Raw genomic sequence first — 12,526 nt, 5'->3', positions numbered from 1 at the left:
CCCCATTTTTTGCGCATTTCATTCTTGCTCTCACTCTAACATCTCTGCATTGGACAGCCAAGAGTAAAACATACATGGTGATAGCCATGACCCAGATGGTGCTTCTACCCCAAACGATGTGATTGGGAATTCACACCGGGAGATCCCCTAACTATTGTTGGTGCATTTTCCCCCATTAATAGGTCCTCATTCCTTCATCACTGTAGAATTTTTTAATTTCCTACAATTCCCCTAAATGTCTTGGGTGAGGCTTCATGTGCTTGCAAGTGTTTATGAAAGGACCAATGTTTGAAGGGATTTTTGTTGGAAAATTCTCTTGAACTCCGAGTTCCCCCTTATGTGCCATTATGAAGGACAATAAATTCTAGGCCCCTATACCAGCCACATCTTTGATCATTTATTAAAGGGAGCTTCAAATGAGAGTTTAAACAGATAAAGTGATATTTTGGTCATTTTGTGAGGAGGTGATACAAGGGAAGGAAGGTCTGGAGCATAAAAATGTTGAGAGGTGAGGAAGGAGTGGATCATTAGTCACCTTTTGAAGTCTGGTGTGATTTCCACCTCGTCAGCAAAGGTCATAACGCTCATGACATTGAAAGTGGCCATGGGTATGGTTTGGTATAATGTGTTGTCTTTGTATTTATTCATGTGCTCAATTTTTCATGTAGTCATACTTCATGGAGGCTTTGTTTCTCTTAATTTTTTCTAATTCTATGTTTCAATTAAACGATATATAAACAACTATATCAAAATTAAACCCTATAAAACTAGTTTTTATATACCTAAATTTTTATAAACAAATATTTCCTTACAAAATTAAAATAAAATATAACACCATATAAATTCCAAGTTGTTCTTCTTAAAAACAAACCATCTTAAAATATAATCACAAAAAAAGTTAAAGTAAACTATAACTATCCTACAAAGAAACCAGTTACAAAGACAAACTTGAAAATAACCCAAACTTAAATAACATCAACAAATTTACAAATATCTCTAACTAATAAATTCGTAGAAAACGGTTTCAAGTGTTATAATTTTTACAAATATCTCTGACTAATAAATTCGTAGAAAAACTTATAGTTAATTAATAAATTCTTAGAAAAACCTGTAGTTAATTTAATTTTTATTAGAGTTCACATGTTATATATATAAATTCTTAGAAAAATCTGTAGTTCATTTATTTTTTATCATTAATAAAAAATAAATTAACTATAAGTTTTTCTAAGAATATATATAGCTATAGCATGTGAACTCAATAATAAAAAATAAATTAACTACAAGTTTTTTTTTTTAAATTTATTAATGGAATACAAATTATATATACAAGCACATAAATAAACATGTAACATTTTTAAAAACGGATTTATAATAAACATAATATTATATTTAAAGTAAATTTTATGGATATATATTTTTTATTTTTAAGTATGATTTAAATATGTATTAAATTTTAATATGTATTAATATTTTAATATGTATAATATAAATCATAAATAAATATTTTAATGTTAATTAATTTTCTATATATATGTTTATTTTTTTTAATATATATGTGGGGAGAGAATTCTTATTCTATTAATTTTTTTAAAGAAAAAATTGTAATTAATTCATTTTACATTTATATATACAAAAATAATTATATGTCCAAAGAATTCTATATATGATTTTTTCTATTTGCAAATATAATTAGTGCATGTATTAATATTTTAATGTGTAAAATGTAGATTATAAATAAATAATTAATACATATATAAGAAAGAGTTAGTTAAAAGTATTTAATACCTATATTTTGTATAAAAAAGATGAATTTTTAGAGATTCTTTATTCTATTAATGAGTTTTTTTAAGAGAGATTTGTAATTCATTCATTTTTTAATATAGAGTTGACATATGACAATATAAATATTAATAACAAAAATAATTAATTAAAATTAATACTATAATTTTTCATATAAATATGTAACATTTAAACAAATATTTATAACAAAAATAATTTTATAGAGTAGATATATGTTTTCTAATTCCAAATATGATTAGGACATGTATTAACATTATTTTAATTATGATATAAATCATAGATAAAATATTTCAATGTTAACTATATATATTATATACAACAAAATATACAGAGATGTTACTCAAAATTAACAAAAAATCATTTTAACTTCCAATTTACTAAGAGTAAAGAGATAAAATATTTAAATATGCAAATATTTATTTAAATTTTGTATTAAAAAAAGATTTATATTTTAAAAAACTCTAAACTTACTAAATCCACACATATAAAAAATATTTGATTAGTATATTATTCAAAATTATTGAAAATATATTTTAACTTCCAATTTACTCATCCACACATATAAAAAATATTTGATTAGTATATTATTCAAAATTATTGAAAATATATTTTAACTTCCAATTTACTAAGAGTAAAGATGAATAGACTATGTATATATTATATACAACAAAATATACAGATATGTTTCTCAAAACTAACCGGAAAAAAAAATAAAATTTAATTTCCAATTTATTAAGAGTAAAGAGGAATAAAATATTTAAATATGCAAATATTTATTTAAATTTTGTATTAAAAAATTATATTTAAAAAAACTCTAAACTTACTCAATCCACACCTATATAAAAATAAAATATTCGATTAGAATGTTATTCAAAATTAACCACCAACAAAAAAATTTAATTTTTAATTTACTCAGAGTAAGAAAGATAGAACATGTTATTCAAAATTAACAAAATATTATTTTAACTTCCAATTTACTACGAATAAAAAAAATAAAATACTTAAGATGAGTTACTAAATACAGAGTTAAGATGAGTTAAGATGGATATACCTAATATAAATCATGAATCAAAGTTCAATTACGTTATTATCAAACCTGAAAAGGGCAATGCTGAGCTAAATCCGAAGTGTCTTCCTTAGGTTGCAGAAACCCTTTTTTTTTTTGCGGAAAGAGGGAGTCACGTTCGACATCCTCGGACACTGAATTACTGGAACGCGTATCCCAGGCCACACGTTTTCTGCCAAATTTTATGGCGCAACATGCCAATCATCAACAAATATGTCTGTAATTGATGTGAAAAGTTGTGAAACAGCCTTTCAGGTGTGTTTTATGGTTATTAATATTTTCACAAGAGGCATGGCTCCGTTCGTTTCAAAGTACCTGTGTTCTCAGGCTTTTTGTTTGCTTTCGGGTATGAGAATTTGACATCTGGGCTGCTGATTTTGCTTCACAACTGGAAAGCCCTTCTTTTTCCTACCTGCAAATTGACAGACAGCCATAAATCTCTGGAAAAAAGGGTTTTTGAGTTGCAAGCTGTGTTTGTTTTGTTACAATTGAAGCAGAATTGGGCCATTGGGAGCAGAACTGAAACTGAAATATGAGAATTCTGTTGAAGGGATCCCGTTTTGAGAGCAAGAGAGATTCATTGGAGGCAGGATCAATCGAGGAACTGTATGGCCCGCCTGTTGCAGTGCCCTTCAAGTGGGAGGAAAGCCCTGGGAAGGCAAAACCAGTGGAGAAAGAGCCCGTTCTGCAAATCGAAGGAAGCCATGAATTCTGCAACAGGTTTCTGACCAAGGAGGGAAGCCTGGGACGGTCTTCTGGTTCGTTGTACAAAACGGTCACTCATGGGAATGTGCCTTTCCACTGGGAGGACGAGCCCGGCAAGCCCAAAACGCCTGCCAGAGACGATGAATTCTCAATGGCGCCGCCACTTAGCCCGCCGCCGTTTCTGCAATCGGCGGGTTGTACGACTCCGATGTGCACCGCACAGCGCCCCTCGAAAGCGACGCCTAAACGATTTGCCAAGAAAATGATGAAGTCGATTTTTCAGGGGATGTTGCTGGGTGTTTCTAAGGCGAGCTCGGAAAATAATAATATTGAGAATTCGAAGCACAGGAGCCGTGAATCTGTTAATTCCTTCGATTCTGCGGGTCTGGGAAGTGACGAATTGGGGGTCTCTGATTCAATCAGCCGCTATGCCTCGTCTAGTATTAAGAGTTCCAGCGTCGATGATAGTTCAGAATTCAGTAACGACGAGGCCTGCCGGCTTTCGGACGCGGCTCCGAGATGTTTTGCCCGATGCCCTGTGCCCTTGCCGAGAAATCTTTCCCGGTCTCGGAATTCTGTGAACGATCAGAGAAGTAGTGCGTTGGATCTGAAAAATGCATACATTTCCATGGTGACGTGCATGGGCCAGTCGTCGAAAAAGAACTCCATTGTTGTTGGTGATAATGAAGAATCCCTGCAGCAGGATGGAGGTTCGGAATTTCAAGACTCGGTTGTGGAAAAGAACTCCATTGTTGTTGGTGATAATGGAGAATCCCTGCAGCAGGATGGAGGCTCGGAATTTCAAGACTCGGCTGTGAAAAAGAACTCCATTGTTGTTGGTGATAATGAAGAATCCCTGCAGCAGGATGGAGGCTCGGAATTTCAAGACGCGGCTGTCGATTTTGTTGCAGCTGATGAAAGCTGCGAGGATCATAATAATAATAATTCAAACTCAAGCGGCCATGAAAATTCCTGTTGTCGGCCAGGTGAAGTGAATGACGAGACGTCGGCCATCCGGCGTGCGAATGCGACGGTCATGGAAGCTGAATTGCTTAGAAGATTAGCGCACGAAGATGTCAAGCTTAGGATGGTGAACAGGAACTTTCAATCTGAAATTCCTGGTATATTTTTAGCGTGCCTGGTAAGTATATTAGTTCCTGCTGGACATAGTTAAGAATTTGATATTGAAATCTAATGGATATAGTTAAGAATTTGATATCCTAGGTTTTAGGAATATTTTAGAATTTTATATAACATTGATATGGTAGATTTTAGGAATATTTTAAAATTTTATATAACATTTTATGGATGTTACGATTAAGTATAATGAAACTTTTTTGATGTCACTTATATCTATAATCTCAGGATGGTTTTTTTATTATCTATAATCTCAAGATGGTTTTTTTTCTCAATATCTATTAGCTTAAAATTTATTAGCTTTTTAAGTATCCTAAAAGGCACATAGTTTTTGGAGGCAAAGATTCTCCAAAATCCCTGTAGATATAGACAAAATTTACAATGCATAGCAGGCCTATTGAAAGAATAGTTGCCATGGAACTAATACCATTTCTCATTAGGCCATGAAACTAATACCATTTCTCATTAGGACTCCTAGCTCCATTTCTCAATAGGACTCTTAGCTCCAAAATCCAACTTAACACCTTTTATTAGGACTTCTGCTTCCAAGTAAACACCTTGCTAGATTATCTGCAGTGGAATTGTTTCTTCTCAACACATGAAAAAAGCTAATGGTAGAGAAGACTAGTTTCAGAATCTTCATTCCATCAATAATGCTTGGCAACTTGCAATACTTAGGCAAAGATCCATGACCAAGGTAATGGTTAACCAACCTAATACCACCAAATGTTCAATGCTTGCTTCTTTGACCAAAATTAGCCCTTGCATTAATCCATGTTTGCTTCTTTGGCAAAAAATAACCATTGCAATAATCTATATGCCTCTCTAGCATTATTTGTGCAATTTCCTGACCTCCAACTATACTTAATTTCAAAATTTCCTTCCGAATTGAAAATAACTCTTCCTGCTTAGATCATCTCCATATTTCAGATATATTTTTGGCAGTGACGGCAATTGACTCTAAAATTTTGCAATAAAAATAATTGTTATATACTGTATAGTCAGATTTCAAAATATTTTATAAATCTATAATCTAAATAATAATGATAGTAATATCTTAAAATATTATAAATTAATTTTATTTAAAAAAATTAAATTCAATGATGAAAAGTGAAAGATATTCCCAAGATTCAATTCAATGGTTTAACTAAATACATACATAATTACATTACATGAAATACAATATATCTATTTATAACCTTCTCAAAGACGATACTTTTTTATAATTTTCCTTCTCTCTTTATTGTGAACTTCCATTTTTACCCTTTGTTCACCTCCATGTTTATCCACACAACACTAATAGGAATACATTAAATGCCACTGTTATCTCAATTGCCTTTATTGCATTACACATATTTACAATAAACTGCATGTTTTCCATCTCAACTGAAAGTATTGTCAGCATGGCTGCAGCCATTCTGTGCAGTTTCACCTGCACGTCGGCCTAAAATACAGAGGAATTACGAAGATCCAGACCATAAGTAACCAGGTGCTAAATTGCTTGGAGTTTTAGTATTGTAAATTCAGATTACAGATTTATTGGTTTTTTTTTCAAGAATAGAAGGTCAAGGAAGAAAATATTGATAGAGTTTCAATGTAACAGAATATTGACACAGTTTCTATTGTTGAATTGTGTAGCAGGTAGACATGAAGAGAGCTTTTTACTGAAAACTTGAAGATATGTATTACAGAGGAAAGCAGGAAGGTAGCCTGCATATATGGAGAAAAAATGTTGGGCAGAGTGGAATATGAATGTAATCATTAATATAAAGGTTTCTCTGGATTACCACCTTATTAATACGATGAATTATGAAAAATGTTTACCACAAATTAATTTTAACTCTGTGTTTAATCATATCTCTAGAGATCTATTATGAAAAATATTTACCATAAATTTATTTTGACTCTGAGTTTAATCATATCTCTAGAGATTTAGTTTGAAAAATGTTTACCATAAACTTATTTAAACTCTTATTTTCACTCCGGGTTTAATATAACTCTGGTTTAATCATATATCGAGTGATTCAAAAATTTTGGTTGTATTTTTTTTCTTCTTGAAAATAATATTTATATTTTAAATGATTTTATCTTTTCAATAAATCATAAATATGAAGTTAACATCGATTTAAATTGGTTTTATGGTTCTTGATATATAATTTTTAAGTATTAATTTAATTAATTTTTTTAAATGAAAAATAACATTTCAAAAGTTATATAAAAATTAAACTAAATAATAATAAAAAATAATATAATACTTTTATAATAAATATATTAGGTAGTGTTCCATTTCAATAAACTTTCTTTATCTTTATTTTTTTTAGAATTTGATTTTTATTCTTTTATATGGAAATTCAAATATTTAATTTGACATTTTTTTGTTATATGGAGATTCGAATATTTAACTTGACATATATAATATTGCAATAAAAGTTTTATTTTGCATCTTTTACTTTTCAAAATTATAATTTCTTTTCCAATTATAATTTTATTTATGTTATTTTAATTTTAATACATTATATTTATTAATACAATTTATATATCTTAATATTATAAGAGTTTTAATATACAAATACAAATAAATATATCTCGCTCACACAAACAAAGCATAAGACTTCAACTTTTATATATGTATATATTATCTTAATATTATAAGAGTTCAATATATTTATAATGCATTGAATCATTTTCGTTGTACCATCTTTGTCATAAATACACCCTATTGTATATCTATGCTTATGCATTTTATCATTTGTGAAATTGTCATAAATATATGATTACTCTATTTTAATTTTTATTATATCATGAATAAATCAATATACCTTATTATTTTGTTGTATATCACTATTAAAATTGTTGTAACTCTTAAGATAGGGTTGGAACTTGGAATAGAAGAAACTTATACCTCTTCGACTTGGAAACCTTTTTCATTTTGACAACTCATTTAGAGCATAATTATATATATTTAAGAAGTTTTTCATATTCAATTATTAACTCATTAATATCTTCCTTTTCAATATACTTTTCCTTATTTTACATTTGAAATAATTTAAATAAGATTATAAATGATTTAAAAATAGATACATGATATAATATAAAATGATCTAGTTTTAAAGGAATGGTTTAAATATACGAAAAATAATATTTTATAGAGATAAATAATAATAATTACTTGTTAAATTTTTTTTAAAGAAATTGTGATATATATGATACATAATAAACATAGTATATATTTATGTGATACACAATAAACATATTATATTTCTTATTTTAAAAACTTTAAAGTATGTTGACTTTTTATTATTTTGTTGTGTTTTTACCATTTAGCCAAAGTTTTAGGAAAATGCTAAATATTTCTATTTTCTCACAAATTCACAAATATTTTTTTAGTTTCTGGAAATCTTGTTTCTAATTTTCGATTGGCTGAGTGACTCTTGATGTGAAATAATTCCCCTCCTAAAGGGTGATTTATTTTCGGTATTTGTCCGTTCCTAATCATTCCAGACAAATCATTTGAAAAAAATGGGACCAATTTTATGAGTAGTCATTCCGCCGGTGAGTGCTATGACAGTGACATTTCCACAATCTGAGAAGGTCCTTTATGTAAGTGGGGGGAGTTCCAGACAAATCATTTGAAAAAAATGGGACCAATTTTATGAGTAGTCATTCCACCGGTGAGTGCTATGACACTGACATTTACACAATCTGAGAAGGTCCTTTATGTAAGTGGGGGGAGTGTTTGATCAATAAGTGCTCTGACACTGACACTATGACAAACATTGCTAGTGTGTTTTGCTCTTATTTCATAAAAAAAATAAAATCATCTTAAATGTGTACATATTTTGTTGTACAAGAGAATATGTGCATGGAGTCGTGAATCTGTGTGGAGTGAAGGGGTGAAATGTGTTGTTGTGCTTTTTCCCACTTTAAACGGTTACAACATATAACATCTTCCGAACTTTATAGCAACTGTGTGTATTACTATGTCGATGTGGACTTGTTTTATTGGATATCGGGATGTAAAAGAGCTCTCATAAAATTGATTTATGAATGACCTAACATGTGGTTTAAGGTGTGTAGGAGAATGCATACGGAATTGTGGAACATTATGATCCAGGATTATGCAGTAACATAAAAGAATATAGATTTAAACATAAACACAAAGATGTAGCAGAAATAAATCTTCATTTCAATAATAGCAAAGAATTGAAAGATGCTTACAAGAAGAATGAAAAGAAACTAGCTCAAGTGATGGTAGCTTATCTCTAAGAAGAGATGTGGCAACTACATGCCTCTAAACTGTGTTACATTGAGGCTCAAGGGCGTTTTCATTATTAAACAACAAAGGGAAACCCTAAAAAACCAAAAACCTAACCCTGGGAGATGGAACACCAAGAGTTTTTGGGCCTCATTGGGGTTAATTAGGTAGCTAAATTCTTGGGGTCTAACTTTGTCATATGATCTTCGTTTGGCGCGTACGATACATCGTTGGAAATATCTCTCCGAGTATTATAAGATTTGTTGCAAGCTTGTTTCCAACCTAAAAAGAAATCGTTTAGGGGTCAAAACGGCTCTGGAAGTTCAAGACCTGAAAAACTACTAAAAATAGTAAACGCTGCTATAATCAAGGAAACTGATGAAACCGACTCGAGGTCTAGGTGGAATAGGCGGGTGACCACCAATATTCATCTAGAACACATTGCGGCATAATGATTGCATTTGATATTGCGTACACTTATTCTCCCGCACAAATCACAAATTAAAAACACATTTCATTTAATATTGGACAATAAGTGTTTAATTCACAAATTCTCAACAAAATCTAACTTTTATGAAACTTTTATGAACATAAATCCAAATTAGCATAAAGAACCTAACAGAATTTTATCAAGTAACTTGTCCATATTTGCATTGCCCTGGTGTTCATCATGTGTTTTTTGCATGCACGTTGCCAACACGTACTCGATTAGTTCTTGAGGGGGGTTTGTTATGAATGTTTTTTTCCAAAGTTCTTTTCTATATGCTCTGCTAAGTTTTCATTTTGCTAGTTTTTAGAATTGATAGTAAGCAGTGATAGGCTAAGTGTTGTGCTAAGTTGTGTGCAGTTAACTGTGTGTGGTGGAGTTCATTAAAGAGAAGGTAATATATTGGGTCAATCTTTCTTCTCTATACTTTTCACAAAGCTAATTTAATATGTGGAGAAAGGAACCTAAAATTTAATTCGTAATGTTCTACATCTTCAACTACATTGTCTCTTAAGGGTGGATCAACGTGATCACGTTTTATTTTATATAGAGATGATTTGACGATTTGATGTGTGGCTTTCAAAACTATGTTCAAGGTTTTTGAATACTTATTATGCAATATTAAATGCATTTGTGAATTAAATATTTATTATGCAATATTCAATGAAATTTATTTTTAATGCGCGTGAAGCAGAAGTGTTGTGTGGGAGAATGGGTGTGTGGAGCAAGGGACATAAACTTCCTTCTAGAATGTTCCAATGCTCCACATAAATTTATCGTTCCCAAACTTCTTCTGTACACTTCCCTCCTGCACAAAAATACATAGTATTAATCGCTTATTAATAGTTTCATAGAACACCTATCACATATTTGGTGAATTGAATGATGAAAAGACTAATATTTACCCATAGGGTTGTTTTCTTTTAATCATATATATTAATTAACTTTACTCATGTGCTACTGGCAATGTATCTGTGACATTTTGTGAATGTGTTGTAACAAGACAATAATTATATTTGACAATGAAGGATAAATTTGGTGATATGAACCTATTAACACAAAATGTACAAGTGAATATACCCATGCTAACATGAAATTGACCAATGAGAACATAATTTGGAACGATAAAAGAACTTTGATGGCATCTTTATGTCTGATACAAAGGTTTTGCATGTTTCACACGTAAAAGGTAGTAGATGGTGATTATATAGGGGAACGATAAATGTACAGTTAAATGGCATTGAGAACGTCACTGATTAAGAAAGAATTATAAAGTAAAAAGAGGAAATGGGTAGCAATTGAGGAAACAAGCTATTTGCAGTGATACAACTAACTCATTTTCTTATATCGATAGGAACTTTCAGTGATTGATTGTGTATTTGGAATAATAGACTATACAATGTTTGCGTTTTTCTTTGCAAAATGTGTTTAAAAGCTAGGAGTACTGTTGGAGATTTTCTTGCCTTACATAAATTATTATCTGGAAATATGGCATCGGATAGGATCACATCCCTGATTTGTTAGTGTTGGTATCTTCATCCTTCCATTAGTGATCAAAATTCTCTTGTTGCATTGCATGTTAAGTGTCTCATCCGATCAACTACATTCCATTAGGGTCATGGATCATCTGATGGTAGTGGCATATTATAAATTTTCCCTCATGATCTTTACCTGTTGGCCCATTTTCATACATTTAGGTCATTTGTAGTCATTTTTTGTCTTTACATCTACAAAAGTCATTTTTAGGGTTTTAGGTCTCATTAGGTCTAGGGTTTTGTCAATAAGGTCTTGTAAATGCTCAATAATGGTCAGCAGGCACATGAGGAGGTCAAATAAAGTCTCAGCAACAAAAAATTCAATAATCACATGCTCAGTGATTGATTTTTCCTCAAAACCTTGTTTTGAGGAAAAACAAAGTTTTTATGTTTTATGTACAAAATTTCATGTAATTTCATTTTTCCCTATATGTAATAATTTCAAGATGCATCCCTGGTCACTTTGTCAAGCTCCTACACTCCAGTTCCTACAAAAGAATCAAAATTTCAAAGCATTTAGTCCATCAAAGGCAAAAAGTAAGTCAAATTGCCCAAAACAGAGTTTTAAAAAAGCAAGTGAAAGACAAACATTAGGAAAGTGGGTTTTCATAAGTGAAAAATTAAAATCATTTGTATATAAAGTCTTTTCATGTCAAAGAAGCTCATTTTTATGCCAAAGGAGAAAGAGCAAGGGCAAGTCGTGTTTTCAAGCCAAAGGAGCTATTTTGCAACCAAACTATCAAAATTCAGAGGCGCAACACACACAGAGCAAAATTTACACTGAATTTCTAACTGGCGTGATGCACCAGAGAGGCACGGCGCACCTGTGAGTGGGCACGGTGCACTAGTCTTCAAAGCCCGAAATTCATCCAAATCTTCCTCCAAAGCTCCAAAATTGCAAATTCTTCATTCCACAAGTAAGTTAACACCTCCATATTGCCAATGTATGAGTTTCCATCAGTGTTTATGGTGTTTCAATAGGTTAAAAACAAAACCCTAGTTCCTTGCACAGTTGTGTTGAGAAAACTGCCTAGGGTTTGCAAATTACAGTTTTTGCTGTCCTATTCACCCCTAACATTTTCATATCCCCTCACTACCATTTCATTCACCCCTTTTCTCCTTCCCTTTTTCATTCACACTTACCTATTCCCCCTATCCCCAAAACTGAAAACCCTAATCCCTAATCCCACTACCCCCAAACCCTAATTGATATGCCAAAACCCTAAACATCATTCCCCAAACCCTTCCATTTCCAATAACCCTACAAGTAACATCCCAAATCCCTTATTCACAATCCCTTCACTGTCCCTCACCATCAATCCCTATCTTTTAGCAACAAACATCTATTGTCACTATAAAATTTCTTCATACTCATCTAAGAAACATCAAGCATTAGCAAACATGGAGTTAGATTCATTTGATGACAGAAATGAGGAAACAGTAAGTGACTCCTCCAAAGAAATTCATGCACCAAGGAGACCTCACAAGAGTGGAAAACATAACCGGGAGGAGGCCACTACACTTACTGAGTTGTTGGCTTG

The 12,526-nt window shown here is 31.3% G+C and overlaps 1 protein-coding gene across 1 annotated transcript; it reads left to right on the top strand.

Moving 5' to 3' along the window:
• Positions 1 to 3,179: 3,179 nt before the first annotated feature.
• LOC149195033 (uncharacterized) lies at positions 3,180 to 6,193 on the top strand. The gene is made up of 2 exons (XM_089408062.1): positions 3,180 to 4,712; positions 6,122 to 6,193. Exons 1-2 carry the CDS (start codon positions 3,399 to 3,401, stop codon positions 6,191 to 6,193), a joined length of 1,386 nt encoding a protein of 461 aa, XP_089264188.1. The 5' UTR covers positions 3,180 to 3,398.
• Positions 6,194 to 12,526: the final 6,333 nt, after the last annotated feature.

The sequence above is a fragment of the Pinus tabuliformis genome, chromosome 2_2 (assembly GCF_031772625.1).
Source record: "Pinus tabuliformis cultivar Carrire ecotype Pingquan chromosome 2_2, CPIR1, whole genome shotgun sequence".
In the NCBI taxonomy this organism is placed as follows: domain Eukaryota; kingdom Viridiplantae; phylum Streptophyta; class Pinopsida; order Pinales; family Pinaceae; genus Pinus; species Pinus tabuliformis.
The sequence above is the reverse complement of the archived record's forward strand: the minus strand, read 5'-3'. Positions and strand labels throughout refer to the sequence as shown.

What these genes read in the sequence shown, in the direction of transcription:
- LOC149195033 (XM_089408062.1), top strand. Translation starts at nt 3,399, where the DNA reads ATGAGAATTCTGTTGAAGGGATCCCGTTTTGAGAGCAAGAGAGATTCA. An exon ending in GTATATTTTTAGCGTGCCTG is followed by an intron (nt 4,713 to 6,121) that starts GTAAGTATATTA and finishes GCATGGCTGCAG; the next exon opens with CCATTCTGTGCAGTTTCACC.